Source organism: Dendrobates tinctorius, unplaced genomic scaffold (assembly GCF_039654945.1).
Source record: "Dendrobates tinctorius isolate UK_male_01 unplaced genomic scaffold, ASM3965494v1 ptg000304l, whole genome shotgun sequence".
NCBI classification, from domain to species: domain Eukaryota; kingdom Metazoa; phylum Chordata; class Amphibia; order Anura; family Dendrobatidae; genus Dendrobates; species Dendrobates tinctorius.
The window spans coordinates 4,710,003-4,730,359 of record NW_027361971.1 but is presented as its reverse complement, the minus strand read 5'-3'; the positions used below and the strand labels follow the sequence as shown (position 1 = coordinate 4,730,359).

Sequence of the window (20,357 nt, the reverse complement as noted above, 5' to 3'; positions counted from 1 at the left end):
AAGGTGACCAGAGAAAATTGTGTTTCAAAAACTGTGCTGATGTAAAGTAGACATGAGGGAAATATTAACTATTTTGTGTGATATGACATTTAAAAAGGCATAAAATTTAATTGTCCGGAAATTGTGAAATTTTCAGCAGTTTTCTGTCCCCCCCCCCAAATAAAACGCAAGTCATATCAAAGAAATGTTACACCACTATCATAAAGTACAATATGTCAAAAAACAAACTCAGAATCAGTGGGATGCAGCGAAGCGTTTCAGAGTTATGACCTCAAAATGATAGTTGTCAGAACTGTAAAAATTGGCCTGGTCTGGAAGGTGAAAACAAGCTTCAGGGTAAAGGGTTAAGTCAACAAAGAATATTTTGAATAAATCAGAAAAATTTCAAGGCAAAGAAGAAAAAAAAAAAATCCCCAAAAGACAAACCACTAAAGTTGATAAAACATTTTTACTTTGTGGCAATATCTAACACTTTCAATGAAAAATACATAGTATGATAAAACATACACATTTAAACATCTCTCCATCTTCATAATTCAACTTTTAAACCTCAGCTTGTCCAAAACTGAAATCACCCATATGAAAAAAAAAGAAAAAAAAGTCATAGAAGTTGACACTACTACATTTTGTCTATATATATATATATATATATATATATATATATATATATATATATATATATATATATATATATATAACACTGAGTCAGGTGTTTAAAGAAATAAATTAAAAAATTCTGTTGCTGACTGGGTTTTAAGTGAATGCAATTATATATACATCTAGTAAGTGTAAGTAAAATAGTAATCCTCAAACAGGATTCATTTAAACCAACCCAATAAAAAAAGATACAAAAATTGACATGATTCAATGGTGAAAAGCCTTTCCTGAGAAAAAGTTACAGCTCGGTATTATGACTAGTATATGAAAAGATGCTAGGGACACTTTGCTTTAAATAATAGATTAGCAATTACGTCAATAATTGTACGTGCTTTAACAAAACAAGCCAGCACAGTATTTATTTATACTTCAATGTCCAATTAAAAGAAAATGGAGGGCAATTTGTCTTCAAATGAAAAAAAAAAAAAAATAGATATATACATATTTGAAAAAAACATTTTTTCCAGTCTCACTATAAAAACAAATAAAAATGTAAAATAGTGGCTGAACATTCTTGAAAAAGACAAAAACGTAGGTATTGCCCATAATAATTTATATTGATTTTTCCTGAGCCTAGGGAATTTAATAAATCAGCAAAAATTTTCTAGAATTATCTAGAATAAAATTTCCTTTTCTTGTTCACCTACATATTTTAGCCTGGATGATATACCAGTCTGATGCTTTACATAGCTCAGAATTAAAACTGAGCAATTTACTGTGCAAAACCATGGCAAGTTTATTTACATCATATACAGTTTGCATTGTGCAGCTCCAAAATCACTGCAGGATTAGCTGTCAATCATCTTGGACAGTTCCAGAAGAAGAGCATCTTCATCTTTATTTGAATCCAGATCCAACTCTGCATCAAGCTTATCATCAATTTCCCATATCATCTCATCAAACTCGTCCTCTGTAGGCACAACAGCTTTTCCAATTGATGCAGTACTTGTCCTTGGTGACTTCACGGGAAGCGGTACTGCGGCAGAAGAACTAGGCAAAGGTGTGATAACTTCAGGGCTAAGACAAGAAAAATATTTATCATTAAATCACTGAAAAGCCCGAAGTCTTCCCCTAGCTTCCCTCCTCCTGCCTGTAGACTTACGAGCAGTAACTCATTTCACACCTCTGAGTGGATAACACATTTTACTAGTGATCTGAGTGTGAATGATCAGTGTTTACGCTGGTCTTGATGAGGAGTCAGGCTCCTGATTCATGAGGAAGCGTATGTTTCATGTAGCGTCGGGCCTACTGGTCCTTACTGCAGCAAAATTAGTGGCTTCCTGAATGCCACAGCTTGTCATGAATTTGATGAGCGGTAGCACTCACCACCCCATCCCATCTCCGCTCTGCTGACTTTGGCAGAGCTGGGCAAAAATGGCATGAGAATGAAAAAGTCACCACCACCTTGAGCTGCACCAAAATATTGCCACATTTAACACTTACTGGCGTAAAAGCCTTGATCAATCAAACCCTAGATCTCTAGTAAGATATCACGGAATTTTTTATCTTACATTCAGAAAATGTAAAGTGACAAATTACACCATACAATAGGTTGGCCACTTTCTTTTGTTAGTTCAGCTTTTCTCAGGGCACTTCTGTCCATAAAATGACTGCTGGTAAAGGAGCATGCAATGCAACACGACCTGTTCATTAGCCTCGTCCAAAAGAAAAGCTGCTTTCTAACATGATGCGTTATTGGAGAAGGCTGACTGCCTGATCTTGACACACATCCCACAACAGCAACCATTTTATTGACAGAAGTGATAGTTTGTGAGGAAAGCTGCACTAACAATAGAAAGTGGCCGACCCCTCTAAGAGGTCTGTCGACTTTATCTTTACTTTAACAAATGTGCTGGAGACAGATATTGGTGAGTAACAGGTTCTCCCTCTATAGTAAAGAGATGCTGCTTGTTAATACAGCCTTCCCCACACACTTTCTATTCTCAGGTAATGGCTGCTGATGGAGGAGCAAGTGACCAGACCGGTCCAATAGCCTCCCTCCAATAGAAAAGCAGCTTTCCCATGCGCTGATGGACAGACCTGGTGACAGGTCACACCATCAGCAGCCATTGTATGGACAGGAGAGTCTGTCATGCCTTATGTACCATGTCCAACACAATTATGAGTTAAAGTGCTCAGCTCCTTTATTAGCCTAGCACATCCCAGCACCATGCCAAAGTAATAGACCTACCACTATAAGAATTCAGATAGTCCAGAAGCTAGAAATCAGCGCTGCGTAAAGATCATGAATTCTATTAGTATAAAACTGAAGACGTCTCCTGATCATCTAATGCCAATTAATCCACATAAACACACGTACATACAAATAGTACTAACAATCAAAAAGACGTAACTACAAAGCACATCACAACCTACTTCTTATGTCACAGGTACATGTGGCAGGATCACACTGGTTAATTCTGAGATCTCAGGCCAGCACAAGTGTCCTAAACCAATGGTAACATCCTTACAGTGATATCACTCGATAACATCCTCAGAAGGTCTGACAGAACTGGGTTAGTGGAAAGGCTGAAATCTCACTCTCGCACTGTGAGAACCCACTCTGTGAGCCAAGATCTCAGAGACCAGAAGTTTCGGCCCACCTGGTAGAAAGTGAGGGGCCATTAGCAGCGCAGCAGTTTTACACTATGTAATATTTCATAAAATCTCCAGTGTGGAGCTGCACACTCAAACAAAACGTGCAGCCCCAGATTAGTGAAAAGTTTCTCCAATTCCCTTTCTCACACATTTAAGAGCAGTGACTTATGGTTTTAAGCAGGGCTGTGGAGTCGGTATAAAATGGTCCGACTCCTAAAATATATAATAAATTGGGAACAGCAGTTCAATGCAGAATGTGCTGAATATTTTTTCATAGGAATTTGGGAAAGTTATGAAATGTCCTATAAATGGCTGTTCTACTCCTGATCTAAGGCTACATTCACACACAGCGTTTTTGCTGCATTTTTTGAGGATACGTTTTTCAGCTGCAAAAGCAGATCAGCTTTTTAAAAAACCGCATCTCCTGAAAGGTTTTTGAGCTCACAGATAATGTTTGCAATAGCAAAAGCAGATTAGAAATCTGCTCTATCCATTTATCCATATCTGTCTATCCATATCTTATCTGTACTAAAAAGAATGAAAGCCAGGTAGCACACAGACTAACACTCCTTTTTTGTTTTAGCACCAGTCAGGTACACCTCATAGCTGCCCAAAAGGACGCCCAGCACAGGCATTGCTCGTCTTCAGTGACATATCAACATCAATTGATAGTTGGAATAAATAGACTGCATTCATCACATCTTAAGGTGCAGGCTTTATTTTCAAGTGTAGGGGTGTGCAGTATAAAGTTCTGCAGCAGCTGAGGTGTGCAGTATGAGATTCTGCGGAACAGTATGAGGTTCTGCCCCCCCCTAGTTTTGATCCTGGCTAAAACCGTTTCTTATAGATACGGCGACTTTGGTTGGATCGGGTTTCGTGAAATTTTGTTTCATCAACCCGATCCGACCAAAGTCGCTCAACTCTAATGGCGAACCCTCAGGTAACCCTAAATGAAGGTCACTGGACACAGGTGGCTGAATTGAATTGCTTAATCACCTATTTACCGTGACTAAAAAAAGTACAAGCTGAGGATTTAACTCCTGGCATTTTCATAAGGGAGTGGAAGAACTTGCTATTTTGCCTGTCCCAAAGAGGAGATTTTCTGGCAGCTGTTTATGTGGACCCAAGTCATCGTATATTGCTTGATGATCAACAGCTTACTAAAGGAAAAGAAGCTCTGACTGAGGTAGCAGTTAGGATGAGTGGCCTACAGGAGGACTACCAGGCGCAAGAGGACTTGGGTCCTGACAGTGCTACTGCTGCCATATCTTCATCCTCATCAGATGAGGAGTTTGACTTTGACAAGTATTTGGATGATATGGAGCAGGCAAAGCGTTGCTGCAAGGAAAAAGATTTCACTCCGTCTCCTATAGCAAGCAGATTGACCATATTTCCGCAAAATGTTTCACTTGCTCTCAAAGAAAAAGAAAAATTCAACCGTTCATCAAAACTGACTGTGCATGAGGCAATTCCTTTATACTTAGAAATTGTTAGAGATGTTGCCCATGTGGTTACGGCTTTGCCTCCAACCCAGGTTAGTGTAGAGAGGTTGTTCTCTGGCCTCAAAATTATTAGGTCAGATTTTAGGTCATCTATGAAGGAGGATCTGATGGAGGCAATTCTATTTCTTAGAACAAATTCATAGACTGCACAAATGTTATTTAATATGTTTTTGTTGAAAACTGTTTTTTGCCACTTACATAGTGTGTATATATATATATATATATATATATATATATATATATATATATATTTTTTTTTTTTTCGATATTACATAGTGTATTACAAATTTACAATTTATTACAGTTTTGTGTTCTAAAGTTGTATTCCAATGAATAGATATTATGTTCTATCTTAATGTCTTGATTATTGTATCATAAAAATGATTAAATGTCTGATGTTCACATTGTACTACAATAAATTTTTCACTTAAATATAAGCAATATATGTTGGAGTCGGAGTCGTGGAGTCAGTGGAAGGGAAATTGAGGAGTCGGAGTCGCAGGTTTGGCTTACCGACTCCACAGCCCTGGTTTTAAGAGTGCTATAGGGGATGAAAACACTCACCGCTCTGCAGCATTTTATGCATTTCTAACATCCCCATTGAACACTGCTAGCCATCACTTACACTACATCAACATGCATTTGTCAGTATGGAATCAAATATGTAATCTTAGATGGGAAATAAAATTACATTTCTTTCTAATACCTGAGCTTGAGATGCTTTGTCTTTGGACTGCCTGACGGCTCCTCAGAGGATTCTGATACTGGAAGCTGTGAGGAGAAGGAAACACAGAGTTACACAAAGCAATGCCATAACTACACATGCAGTATAAACATGCCTAGAAAATAGGCATTCACACCTGAAACAATGGGTGAAATTGTATAGTGTTCCTCACACCAGCAGACTGGACTGCATTTTCACAATGTCACAGATTCCCTTTAAGAACATGCCCATTTTGACTTTAAAGGGGTTGTTCGGTTGAAGATGACAAGTCCGTAGTCACTGTGATTGCAGACTTACGATTCCCCCCCAGCACACGCACTGTATGCTGGGGGGATTTCCTGGTGTCTGAGAGCTGGGAACGACGGTGAGGTATGCAATATGGCTACTCCCGGCCAGAGACAGTCTAGTGGATGGCCGCACCCTTGCTCCAAATATTTGTTAGGAGTGAGTCTGCGCCCACTAGATGCAATTCTGTCCGGAAGTAGACATTATTGCATAAAAATTTTGCAATTTTTAGGCACACACGACTTTTTAATTGCTTATTTTTGTGACGCTTGATGAGCAAACACTGACAAATCTGGTATTGTTTTCCACTTTTTCTTTCTTATGTGATTCACAATCCGGGATAAATAATTTTATAGTTTCATAGTACAGGTCAAATATTTTTAACATTTTATAAATTGAGCAAGAAAATCACGCTTTAATGGAAATACATATAATTTTTAGAGCACCTTTCACTGTATGTGACTTGTCATCTGAAAAAAACGTTATTAACCTGCTGATGTGGGGTTAATTGCATTGTTAACCTGTCCAGTGCCTACACTTACACCATGCTGCTGGAAGGAAATAAATTTTATTTCCCCGGTAGATATCTGGTTTCAGCCACAGGGGTGGGTGGCACAGATACAGGTTCAGTCATCCCTCTGTGTAAAGAGAATGGCGGCTATAATCGCACCACCCTCACTGACAGCAGCTCAACATTAGGGATCGCTGTCAGTCAGGTGCCACCCCTATGACTGGAACCCAAATGATGCTGGGGGGGGGGGGGTTGGAGGAATAAAGTGAGATCCACTCTGCCAAGACAAAATAAAGGCAGGTTCACAACGCTATTAACCCCTTTACCCCCAAGGATGGTTTGCACGTTAATGACCAGGCCAATTTTTACAATTCTGACCACTGTCCCTTTATGAGGTAATAACTCTGGAACACTTCCATGGATCCCGGTGATTCTGACATTGTTTTCATGTGACATATTGTACTTCATGTTAGTGGTAAAATTTAATTCATATAACTTGCGTTTATTTGCAAAAAAAAAAAAAAAAGGAAAGGAAATTTGGGGAAAATTTAGAAAATTTCATCATTTTCCAACTTTGAATTTTTATGCCCTTAAATCACAGAGATATGGCACACAAAAAACTTAAGTAACATTTCCCACATGTTTACTTTACATCAGCACAATTTTGGAACCAAAACTTTTTTTGTTAGGAAGTTATAAGGGTTAAAAGTTGACCAGCGATTTCTCATTTTTGCAACACATCATATTTGAAGTCACTTTGAGCAGTCTATATGATAGAAAATACCCAGAATTGGTGTGGCCTGGATCTCACATAGGGAAGACGTGCCTTCCAGCAGCTCCCGCTACCAGCCATAAAATCTTGCTTATTTTGGCCCGGACGAAAACGAAAAAAAACCCCTCAGAGTGTCTCGAGCTTGGAGAAGAGGGTGAGAGGCAGTGGAGAGGAGAGGAAAGGCTGCTGCTCTCTGCCTGGACACCGGAACGCAGAGCAGCCTCGTGGAGAGTGCCGGGGCGCCAACAGGAGACAGGCGCCATCTTTACATCTCCCTGCAGTGCTTATCTGGTGGGTCGTGCCGACGGATTCCAGAACCTGGTGTGCCGGCGGATAAGGCCTGGACCACCGGAGGTCTTCGATAGAGGTGTGGGGCTGCGGAATAAGGAGCGGTCTCGCCCGTCGGAGCAGAAGACGGCGAGAAGGGGCCGCGGCGCTGGGTGCTCCCGGTGAGCTGCCTGTGGGACCTGCGGGGGATATTGCTGCAAGTAGAGGTGACCATTAACTCTGTGTCTGTGGGGCCAGATTGCTGACAGCCCTTTGTCTCACTGGGTGAGGCGTCTACCTGGGAACTGAGGCACTTTTGGGTCAGGGGATATCGTTCTCCCCTCCTGGGAGTGCTGCTGTCTGCAGATCTTTGAGCCACAAATGAGGGGGACATTGTATTATTTCTAGGGCACCGCAGTAGGGAGTTGGCATTGCACTGTCCCCACAGACCCCCACAGATACCTACATATGTTGGCTCCTCACCTTCCAAGCTGCATGGGGTTATTTACACATAGGAAAATGCATTACTAGACTTTTCCTGATGCACGAGTGGTGAATTAAGTACACGCTTCAATTGAGCAGAATGGTCAAATCCAATAAAGAGCGTGCAAAACCGGTGGCTACTGAAGCATATAGAGGCAAGCAGGGTGAAATGGATAAATTCCTGAGAAATAAATCTGCATCGACTAGGCCCACTCCTAAAAAGCCTCCTACGGAGGTTGCTGAGGAGGAAAACGTCAAGGACTCGGATTCCAGCGATGATGCTTCAGGCAGCGATGCTACTCAATCGGACTCTGGGAAACTTTCTAGATCAGTTTTTAAAAAATTATTAACTCAAGCTATAAAACCATTAGTTAATGAGATATCAGGCATGAGAGCAGATTTGCTACATATTGGTAATAGAGTGGAGTCTTTGGAATCATCTCAGTCCTCTATCATTAGCCACTCCAATGCCATGAGAGAGCATCTGGACTACCACAGAACACAGCTTAACAACTCTTTTCTGGCCTTGGAAGACCAGGAAAATCGGAGCCGCAGGAGAAATATACGGATAAAAGGTTTGCCGGAAAGTGTTTCTACAGAAATATTAGAAAAATCCACGAAAGAGATCTTTGCCCTTTTAATCCCACAAGAAAAATGTGAACAGATTGTAAGATAGAGGGTACATAGATCGCTTAGACCCAAGCCGAAGCCTTCTGAACCCCCGAGAGATGTGATCTGCGGTTTGTTGAGCTATTTGGATACCAATACTATTTTGTCTGCCTCAAGAGATGTTAAAAATCTTTCTTATGAGGGATCTGTTATTCATCTTTATCAGGACGTTGCGCCGTCGACCCTTGCAAAACGAAGAGTCCTAAGGCCTCTCCTGGAGGTGTTACGTTCACGTAAAATTTTATATAAATGGCTATTTCCGTTTGGTATATCTATACATGGCGACGGCAAGCAAATAATGGTTCGGATCCCTGAAGATTTAGCCAAAATATGGGACACCTTCGATATTGCCCCTATTGATATTCCTTCCTGGCTACCTTTGGACATGGATCATCGCCCGCCTCCCCGTGTCTATGCTTATGCTGGAGGACAGGGTGACTGGGCCTCAGGAAAGAAACGCTCGACTCCTAAAAGAGGGAAATCTGGAACGGGGAAAGAGATACCCCCCTGAGCTTTGTGTTTCTTCCGGTTGCATTTTATTACCCCTGGAGTTGGAAACTTCACTTCACTCTGATATGTTCTAAATCACTTTAGCTTGCTAGGATTGATACTTGCTTATGTGTTACTGATATAATTTATTTGCCGTATAAGTTACCATGTGCCACTCGTGTGTCGGAAATGTTATCTCCTGTTCTGTTATGGGAGGCATGTTTGTCCCCCTGCCTCTGCTACAGACAGGTAGTTGGTTCTTGATATATATCTGCTGTTTTATCTTAGTAATTTTTAGGTTTTTTCTTTTTTTTTTTTCCATTTCTTTGTACTTTTTTAGTTTTTGTGGTTTGATGGCAGAGGACACGTATATATCTTTTTTTTTTTTTTTTGCTTCTCTTATTGAGCTATGGGTGATAAGGTGAACCTCGCCACTATGACAGTGGCCTCGTATAATGTAAAGGGCTTACGTTCCCCGTGTAAGAGAAGCCAGGTAATGAATCTTTTGTATTCAAAGAAATCTAGTATAGTTTTCCTGCAGGAGACACATTTTAAAAAAGGGAGAGTCCCAGATATGTCTATACCTCGTTACCCGACCTGGTATCACAGTGCGGGCGGTTCGGCGTCTAGTGGAGTGAGCATTGCTATAAAAAAAAAAAAAAAAAAAGTTCCTTTTGTCTTGAGTGATTGTCTATCAGATTCAGAAGGCAGATACACTATAATTAAGGGTTTTTTGGCTAAAGGGGGTTTTACACTAAGCGATATCGCTAGCAATATCGCTAAAACGTCACTGGTTTTGTGACGTTATAGCGATATTGCTAGCGATATCGCTATGTGTGATACTTACCAGCGACCGGCTCCCCCGCTGTCCATCGCTGATCGCGCGAGAATGTCCGGCTCCATTTCTCGTCGGGCGCTTCCTGCTGAGACTTCCTGCTGTGACGTCCAGCGACGCGTGGAGGCGGGCGGGAGGACGCCAGGATCGCTGTGTGTGAATGGTGAGTATCGTGCGCTGCGTCGCTGCTGCATCGCTGTGAGATCTTTCTGTATGAAAGCTCACTAGCGATCATTTAGCGATGCACCAGCGATCCTGACCGGGTCGGATCGCTGGTTGGATCGCTGGTGCATCGCTAAATGTAAAAGGGCCTTAACACTAAGATCACCCTGTGTAACTTATATGCTCCAAATAGGAATCAGATAGGTTGGCTGTGCAAAACAATGAATACTCTAGAACTCTTTACAGAGGGTTTGTTGTTGGTGGGAGGGGATTTTAATGTATCTTTGAACCCAGCTTTAGACACTTCGACGGGCAGGTCGGCTCTTTCTCAAAGGGCGCTGCGAAAATTACACCTTTCTTTACAAAAATTGCATTTGACAGATCCCTGGAGAACACTTTTTCCCTTCGGGCAGAGATTATACTTTTTATTCCCATCCGAATAATAGATATCATAGAACTGATTACCTATTGACACGTACAGCTGAATTTCCACTCGTTAAAAGTGCGAATATAGACATCATCTCTCTCTCAGACCACGCTTCCATTTTTCTCGACATAGACATAACAACTCTACCACGGCCAGCTGGGTCATGGTCACTAAATGAGACATTGCTGGACTGATTCCCACATTGCAAAACTGACAAGCACTCTTGATTTCCTTTTCCAAACTAATTTACACTCAGGCCCGCCCTTGTCCATGGTATGGGAGTCACATAAAGCAGTAATAAGAGGGGAACTTACAGCCTTAGGCTACTTTCACACATCAGTTTTTTGCCGTCAGGCATGATCCGGCTTTTTTTTTTTTTTTTAGAAAAAACGGATCCGGCATAAATTTTGGAGAACTGTAGAAACGGATCCGTTTTTTTGCTGGATCCGTCTCTGTTCCTGGCGGCTGGCCAATTGGATCTGAGCATGCGCAGACTTAAAAAAACCGGATCCGGTTGCTGGATCCGTCTTTTTCTGGATCCGGCGCCCATAGACTTTCATTGTAGCAAAAAGCTGGAAGCGCCGGATCCGGCGCTTCCGGCTTTTTCGCCGGAGACAAAAAACGTTACAGTAGACGTTTTTTCAATGAGACAAGTTGCCGGATCCGGCAAAAAACGGATGAAACGCAATGACATCCGGCACGATCCGGCGCTAATGCAAGTCAATGGGGAAAAACCGGATCCGGCATTGCATTTTGCCGGATCCGTTTTTTCCAAAAAAAGCCGGATCGCGCCTGAAGGCAAAAAACTGATGTGTGAAAGAGGCCTTAGGCTCCTATCTCAAAAAAGAAAGAACGAAACAGGTTGTGTCTATCCTGCATCAAATCAATTCCTTTGAGAGACTGCATAAGAGATCCCAAGTAAACAAGATATTATCTGAACTGACAGATCTGAGAAATTCACTAAAAAACCTTCTAAATATCCAATCGGCCAAAACTTATATGAGAAGTTAACAGAGGTTCTATCTTCATGGCAATAAAAGTAGTAAGCTTATGACATCCCTACTTAAGAAACAACAAGACAAGACGTTTATTAGACAACTCAGGGCTTTAGATGGCTCTTCAATTTTTGAGACCGCACATATTGCCAGGGAGTTTAGAACCTTTTATGAAAGTTTATACAATTTAAATATACCAGATAGCATGCAAGAGACAGCCATAGCTTTAGTAAAAATCAAAGAATTCCTGACCTCACTAAATCTCCCTAAAATAACTCTTGAGGGCCAATCCCTGCTGACCACCCCAGTTACTCCCCAAGAAATTCTAGATACTCTTTCTACCATTCCGAATGGAAAGGCACCGGGCCCAGATGGTCTCCCCATTATTTATTACAAAAAGTTTATAAAACCGTTATTACCTCAACTGGTGGCCTTGTTTAATTCCTATTTAGAGGGCCAACTCCCCCCTAAACAATCCTTAGAGGCTTACATTACAGTCCTCCCGAAAGAAGGTAGAGACCCCAATTTGTGCGCTAGCTACAGACCAATATCACTGCTTAATGCAGACATTAAATTGTGGGCTAAAATATTAGTGGGCAGAATAAGCAATTTCTTACCCGAACTAATTCATGCTGATCAAGCGGGCTTTGTGAGAGGCAGGGAAGGGAAAGATAACTCTACTAAAGCCATTCAGTCCATAATGTTTGCTAAGACCCGTGATGTTCCTTTAGTGCTCCTGTCGACGGACGCCGAGAAGGCTTTTGACAGAGTGAGCTGGAGGTTCATGGAACAAGTAATGATCAAGTTTGGCTTTCCCCCTCAATATATAACAGCAGTTCTCTCACTTTATTCTTAACCGACAGCCAGGGTCAGGATCAATGGCACCCTGTCAAACAGTTTTGGGATTAATAACGGGACTAGGCAGGGATGCCCTTTATCGCCATCCTTGTTCATTTTAGTTATAGAAACTTTGATACAAAGCATCAGACAAGACCAACGCATAGAGGGGTTGTCGGTGGGTCAGAGGTCATTCAAAACTTTAGCTTTCGCAGATGATCTGCTTTTCCTTATTTCCAACCCGTCCCAGGCATTCCCAATCATCCTTCAAGCTTTTCATCAATTTGGCCTCCTCTCCAATTTCAAAATTAATTTAACAAAATCTGAAGTGTTAAGCGTTGTTCTCCCCCACTCTCAGATCTCCACCATTCGCACGCAGACTCCATTCTCTTCTCTTGGGCTACTAACTCTATTAGATATTTGGGAACAACAATAACTAGAGATCCCGCCAACTTATTTCAAAGTAACTTCATTTCTTTAATCCAAAAGGTCAAAAACCTGATGCAAAAATATAACCTACCCACTTTATCTTGGATGGGTCGCATTAATGTGTTCAAGGCGTATATAATGCCTATTATACTGTATACCATGAACATGGTTCCGATTCAGATACCCCTGACCTTTTTCAGAGCGTTAAAATCCCAAATTGGAAAATTTATTTGGAAATCAAAAAACAGCTAGGTTGCCATATAAGTTTCTTTCTTACCCTATCTCCTCTGGAGGATTAGGGGTCCCGGACCCCCTTTTATACTATAAGGCTATTCATCTCAGTAGATGGTTAAAGGTGGTGTCCTGTGCCGAGAGTGGGGAGGGGGATAGTGTTAACTGGGCTCTATTGGGCCTGAGGGGTTTACCGTATCTCTGGACTAAAGCTAAACCGCCAATCACTCTTAGGTTAGACGAGGTAACTTCAACTAAATTGCGTATTAAAAGATTGGTGATGGGAAAGCTCCCGGTGGACACTTTTCCCTCGACGTTGACACCGATCGGCTCAATACCCTATCTGTTGGAGTTAGATTTTCAAGACCCATATAATTTATGGTCTAACCTTCCTAGAGAAACGTTGAATGGCTTTTATGGTAACAGAATTCTGCAAGGAGGGGTTTGGCCACCAGGTGCATTGACTCAACCAACAAATTTTCTTCAAAAACAACACATTAGACGTAACTTTTACAGTTTAGACAGATTTCCGTCTAAATCCAATTGGTCCTGGTTGGATATTATGATTAAACTTCCACCTCCACGACTAAAAATTTTATCTCGCATTTATTCACACCTTATCTCTCCGAATATGCATTTCAAACCCTCGTTTATATACTCTTGGGAAATGGAACTCAATACCATGTTTACAGAGGACCAAATATCTAAAATGCTGTCAAATGCTCGGGGCTTTTCCAGGTGTGTACTCCTGCAGGAGAACTCTTATAAAATATTAACTAGGTGGCATTTAACTCCAGCTAAGCTATTTCAGATGGGTCTAGCGGATAATGACGCTTGCTGGCGATGCCTCAATTCTGGAGGACACCACTCACATATATTCTGGGACTGTCCTAGATTGAGAAATTTTTGGGATGGAGTTGAATTAGTTCTCAAAAAATTACAACTAATAAAAGGTTAATCTTAAAGCAACGGAAGCTCTTCTTTCATGTCCGTCGAAGGATTTTTTACCAAAAAAACATGGCCTTCTTCCATTGATGTTGAGCGCGGCGAGACAGCTAATAGTTGCTCATTGGAAAGATGTAGCCCCCCCACGTTGGGAGAATGGCACATTAAAATAAATCAAAATCGCTCGCTTGGAGGAGCTGTCTAGCTGGGACATTTTTAATCATAGATCTTATGTGCTGACTTGGGCCCCGTGGACTAGATATTTAGAGGACAATCCTCCTTAAGAGAAATTTAGTGTCTCTAAAGTCTGCCTTGATCAGATAGCTTCTGTACTAGTGTTCCTGGCTTCACTGTTCTAATTAGAAAGCCCTCATGTGTTATGTTATTTTCAGAAGTGCACCTATTAAATGCTTGTGCTCATGCCGCCAGCCACATTTTGTTAATGTTGTTGACACTGTTTATGATTATGTACCCTTTCTCCTCTTCCCTTCCTTTTCCCTTCTCTCCCCCACCTGCTTTTCCCTTATTTTTTCCTCCCTCCTCACCCTAAACCAACCCCTAATTAATACTTCGCCAGATGTATCTGAGAATTGAATGTTCTTTAAAAAAAAAAAAAAATGAACATTTATAACTTTTTTTCACAAAAAAATTACTTCAGGTTCAATTTTTTTATTTTACCAAGGGTAACAGGAGAAATTGGACTGCAAAAGTTATTGTGCAATTTGTCCTGAGTACGCTGATACCTGATATGTGGGGGGGGAACCACTGTTTCGCTGCATGGCAGAGCTCAGAAGGGAAGGAGCGCCGTTTGACTTTTTCAATGCAAAATTGGCTGGAATTCAGATCGGACGCCATGTCATGTTTGGAGAGCCCCTGATGTGCCTAAACAGTGGACTCCACCCACAAGTGACCCCATTTTAGAGACTAGACCCCCCAAGGAACTTATCTAGACAAGGACTTCACAGAAGTTTATAACGTACAGCCGTACAATTAAAAACAAATCATTTTTTCCACAAAAATTATCTTTTCACCCCCAATTTTTATTTTCCCAAGGGTAACAGGACCCTAAAAGTTATTGTGTAATTTGTCCCGAGTACGCTAATACCCCATATGTGGGTGTAAATGACTATTTGGGTGCATGGCAGAGCTCGGAAGGGAAGCAGCGCCATTTGACTTTTTTGGCTGGAATTGAGATCAGATGCCATGTCGCGTTTGGAAAGCCCCTGATGTGCCAAAACAGTGGAAACCCCCCACATATGACCCCATTTTGGAAACTAGACCCACCCCCCAAGGAACTTATCTAGATGTGTGGTGAGCACTTTGAACCCCCCAGTGCTTCACAGAAGTTTATAACGCCCGGGCGTGAAAAGAGCAAAATTATATTTTTTCCACAAACATGATCTTTTAGTCCCCAATTTTTTTATTTTCCCAAGGGTAACAGGAGAAATTGGACCCCAAAAGTTGTTCAATTTGTTCTGAGTACGCTGATACCCCATATATGGGAGAAAACTACTGTATGGGCACACGTCGGGGCTTGGAAGAGAAGTAGTGACGTTTTGGAATGCAGACTTTGATGGAATGGTCTGCGGGTGTCATGTCGCGTTTGGAGAGCCTCTGATGTGCCTAAACAGTGGAAACCCCCCGCAAGTGACCCCATTTTGGAAACTAGACCCCCCAGGGAACTTATCTAGATGTGTGGTGAGCACTTTGAACCCCCAAGTGTGTCACAGAAGTTTATAACGCCCGGGCGTGAAAAAAAATTTTTTTTGCACAAGATAGATATTTTTGCCCCCAATTTTTTATTTTCCCAAGGGTAACAGGAGAAATTGGACCTCAAAAGTTGTTTTGCTATTTGTCCTGAGTAGGCGGATACCCCATATGTGGGGTTAAACACTGTTTGGGCGCATGGCAGAGCTTGGAAGGGAAGGAGCACCATTTGACTTTTTCAATGCAGAATTGGCTGGAATTCAGATCAGACGTCATGTTGCGTTTGGAGAGAACCTGATGTGCCCAAACAGTGGAAACCTCCCAATTCTAACTCCAACACTAACCCCACACACCCCTAACCGGAAAATAATACATTTTTTTTAATTTTGTTATTTTTCCCTAACTAAGGGGGTGATAAAGGGGGATTTAATTTACTATTTATGGTGGGTTTTTATGTTTGGGAGCTGTCATATGCTAAAAGACGCTTTTTATTGTAAAAATAGTTTTTGCATCACCACATTTTGAGAGCTATAATTTTTCCATATTTTGACCCACCGAATCATATGAGGTCTTATTTCTTGTGGGAAGAGTTGACGTTTTTATTGGCATCATTTTTGGGTACGTGACGCTTTTTGATCGCTTTTTAATCTTATTTTTGGGACGCAGAATGAACAAAAAGCAGTTTCGCGTGCGGTAAAATTGATAAAACGGTTTTATGCTTCGGGTCAGTACGATTACAGCGATACCTCATTTGTGTCTTGGCGCTTTGATGCAATGAAAACTATTTTATATAAAAAATTATTTTTGCATCGCTTTATTCTGCGAGCTATAACTTATTTTTTCGCTGATGATGCTGTGTGGCGGTTCGTTTTTTGCGGGACAAGATGACGTTTTCAAGCTGTACCATGATTATTTATATCCGTCTTTTTGATGGGACAGTTTTATAGGGCGGGTCGTTACGGACGCAGCAATACTAAATGTGTACTTTTGGGTTTTTTTATTTAGCGATTTTTTTAAATACATTTTTACAATTTCTTTTTAACTTTATTACATTGTCCCGGGGGGGGGGGGGGGGGGGGGGGACATCACTGTCATGTGTCAGATCGCTGATCTGACACCTCACACAGGCTGTGACAGCGATCTGACACAGGCACTGCAGCAGGCTTCTCCTCATGCCTGCGCTCTGCAGGCAGTGAGGAAGCCGCCTCCCTGCTGGCCCCCGCCGCCATATTGGATTCTGGGAACTGCAGGGAAGGAGGCCACCGCAGCAGCGCTGCACATCGCGCTGCTGCGGGGGTCTCAGGGAAGCACGGAGGGAGCCCCCTCCCTGCCAATGCTTCCCAAAACCCCCGGTACACTGCGATCGTGATTGATCGCAGTGTGCCAGGGGTTAACACAGTGCTGGTTGTCAGCTGTGATAATCAGCTGACACCCAGCCGCGAGCAGCGGCGCTCCCCCCGTCAGCGCCGCTGATCGCTATGACGAACTATCCCGTCCATGGGCACAGGGGCCCGGGTCCCATGGACGGGATAGTACGTCAGATGTCAAGAAGGGGTTAACCTGCATATTAACCTCAGTGTTTCAGGTGACCAGTTCCCTTTAAAAAGTTAAGTTTATTTTTTCCAGATTAAACAAAATTATGTTATGGAGAAAAATGCATTTTGGCAAAGGTGTTAATTATTTTACTTTTTACAATATTTATTAGGCTCCCAGCGGGACAGGAACATTTGATCAAATGATCGCAATAGTAAGACACTGATCCACTAACATGTGCTGATGGTGGATATACATGTCATAGTTCTAAGGGGTTAGGCAGATTAAATAAATGTTGGTTGAACTCACATGGTGTATCAGCGGTTGATGCGGACAGCCATCATAAGATACACTGTGGTGTACAGTACAAAGGTACAAGTGATGTTCTACTTGGTAGAGTCGAACATAGCCAAGGTAACGTCAGATTTAAGGCAGTGGAAGGCACATAACTGCTTCTGTTAAACTCTATACTGAATTGAGCGATTGCTCACTGATGTACAACGGCAGCACTGCTTATAGACTATGTTCCTGCAATCGTTCTACTATTCTGTCAGTTTGTGAAATGTTCATAATAAAACAAATAAAACGTTACTTACCGTTACTGGTGATGTCTCGCCTTTGCTGCACGTTAGAGCAGAGCTCATTGGTTTAACTTCAGCAACTATAGTTCTTTCTTGTGCCTTCTGCTTCCTGGCAACTTTGACAGGTAATGCATTTTTCACCACACATGGCTCAACATTCAGTTTTGGTTTCTCTGTAAGCAGGAACATATTAAATGTTGCTAACAATGAATCTAAAAACAGTAAAGGCTTGTAGCAGAATGAGATACATAGTAAGGATGGGTTTATTGGAAGTCAGAGTGCAATCTCCATTTGGTGAAAGATCATTCATGGGATCAATGATGCTCCCAGAAGTTACACCACAACACATGAACATTTAAGGCATATCCAATGTATGACAGTTTCTACAGAGGGACAATCATGGTTTTCAAGCATGAAAGGTAGTAAAGCTGTTTTCTAACTGGCTACACCCCAGGATGCACAAGTTACACTTGTGGAGGAAATGATACTGTTGGAAATGTATAGTACTTATGAAGTACCCATCTGCAACCCCTCGACTGTGAGGCGTATACACACTGAATACTCCATAACTGCCTAACAAATGTCACTATAAATTCAAATTATCTTATATCCAGGCACTACTGTTGAATCACCATTATCAGAATTCACTCTGAGACACATACCTCTCTTTTCAAGTGTAAGCGGCGTTGGCTTAAACATTTCTGTTTTGCTTCCATGTTTCTGTGCTGACACTTGAGAGTCTGAAATCAATGTGCTACTCTCCATTTTGGAGAAGATATTTTTTTTAATTTGTTCTTTTTGATTGGACATTTTGACAGAAGATCTGATAGTCACTGTTGTCTGTATGAAGAAAAGAATGGTCAATACATGGATAAGGTGTCTTATTATCCGCATATGATCAGAAACATCAGTCATTAAGACAAAATACCTAAACTTACCTCTTCAGCGGGTGTTAGCTTGTCAGTCGTTTGATCCTTCTTTGCATCTGTCCTCCCTATTTTTAAAGAACATACACAATTTTTTAAATCATTTGTTAGATACATTAGTATAAAAATATGATATTTCAATGTATTTGCAGCATTGAGAAAATTCACAGCAACAGGTGATTGTTGTGGTAAATAAAGCAGACATTCTGGAAATCTGGTAGGCCATTACATACATTGCAATATATCAGTGTAGCTTTCACGAAAGTGTTAAGTGTGCATGCATGTGTATGAGGAAGGAAAATTAGTGTGGGATATGAACTAATGCGAGTTGCTACATTTTCTGTCCAGAGCTTCCTGATATATAAGGAGGAGAAAACACTCAATGGAAAAGAGGAATCGAGTACAAAATGTTTTAGTGCCGAGTACGTAGAAACATTTGTTGCTTATCTAAACGAGGCTCTTCTGTACCCAGCTCCAGCATATTGTTGCCTTGTGCCACTATGGTTCCTGGGGTACAATTCCAACCAAGGAACTGCATGAAACTATGGACTCTCCTCTTAAGCTGTCCATAAGAATTGGCCAGAGTGGTCCAATCAATCATGTGTTGGGTCATTAGAACCCATTTCCAACATGCTCCGTACATGCACTGCTCTGCGGGAGCTGCGTTCCTGCAAACAGCAGCACAGGTATGGCAAACTTGATCGCGCAATCTCACGCTGAGCGCCACGGTGATCGGGTGCAGGTATCAGCTCTGTGTGAGAGCGGACACCCTACAGCAATGCCCACGATCTGTGCTAGCACTGATCGCAGGCATTTCACCCCCTGTTGCCGCTGTCAGTAGTGACGTGTCATAGATGAGCATTGTGATGTGATCGTCTGCTGTGCAAAATATCAGATCAGCGATCTGACACCCAACTGTGATGTCCCACAAGTTATTCTAGGAAAATCTGTGCTCCAGGAGGCAAATAGCACTCCATTCTCTCCATATGGCAAAGCAGTACTGTACAGCCACATAAGTGTGGTTTCTACATTCAGCAGAAATTGTGGGACAAATTTTGGTGCCATTTTTACTGTTTTCTCAGTATGAAAATGTAAAATTTAGGGACAATACAATTTTGATGGTAAAAATGTAAAATTAATTTTTCTTCACTGCACAATGGAATAAAAGTCTGACACAGCTGTGGTGTCAATATAATCACTGCACCCCTAGATTAATTCAAGGAGAGGTTTAGTATGTAAAATGGGGTCACTTATGGGGGGTTATGCTGCTCTGGCATCTGAGGGACTCTGCCAATGTGACATGGCATCCTCAAACAAGAGCAGCAAAATCTCCACTGTAATATGGCGCTACTTCCCTTCTAAGCTTTGCACTGTGCCTCAAAAGTAGTTCTTGACCACAATTTGGGTATCTAAACACAGGAGAAATTGCAAAACATTTATTGGGGCTCATTTTCTCCTGTTACCCTTGTGAAAATAAAAAATTTGGAGCTAAAAGATTTTTGCTGGAAAAATGTGATTTTTTTATTTTCACAGCTTAACGTTATAAACCTCTGAAGCACCTGTGGGTTCAAGGAGCTCAATACACGTATAAATAGGTTCCCTAAGGGGTCTAGTTTCAAAAATGGTGTCACTTGTTGGGGGTTTCCACTGGCACATCGGCTCTCCAAAAGCGACATGGCGTCCGCTAATCATGCAAGCAAATTTTACGTTCAAAAAAGTTTTTCCTTCCACATTTCAAAAAATTCCTGTGAAACACCTGAAGGGTTAATAAACTTCTTGAATGTGGTTTTGA

At 41.5% G+C, this 20,357-nt stretch overlaps 1 protein-coding gene across 15 annotated transcripts in view; it reads right to left on the bottom strand.

The window, feature by feature from the left end:
• Nucleotides 1–429: 429 nt before the first annotated feature.
• ZC3H11A (zinc finger CCCH-type containing 11A) overlaps nucleotides 430–20,357 on the bottom strand; it is an 84,562-nt gene continuing 64,634 nt past the window's right edge. For all 15 annotated transcript variants that reach the window (XM_073560769.1, XM_073560774.1, XM_073560781.1 and 12 more), the window contains 5 exons: nucleotides 18,578–18,633; nucleotides 18,302–18,479; nucleotides 17,655–17,812; nucleotides 5,464–5,528; nucleotides 430–1,674 (listed from right to left, as the gene is read on the bottom strand). In XM_073560769.1, coding sequence (XP_073416870.1) covers nucleotides 1,446–1,674; nucleotides 5,464–5,528; nucleotides 17,655–17,812; nucleotides 18,302–18,479; nucleotides 18,578–18,633 — 686 coding nt within the window. In that variant the 3' untranslated portion in view covers nucleotides 430–1,445. The remainder of the gene's footprint in view (nucleotides 1,675–5,463; nucleotides 5,529–17,654; nucleotides 17,813–18,301; nucleotides 18,480–18,577; nucleotides 18,634–20,357) is intronic.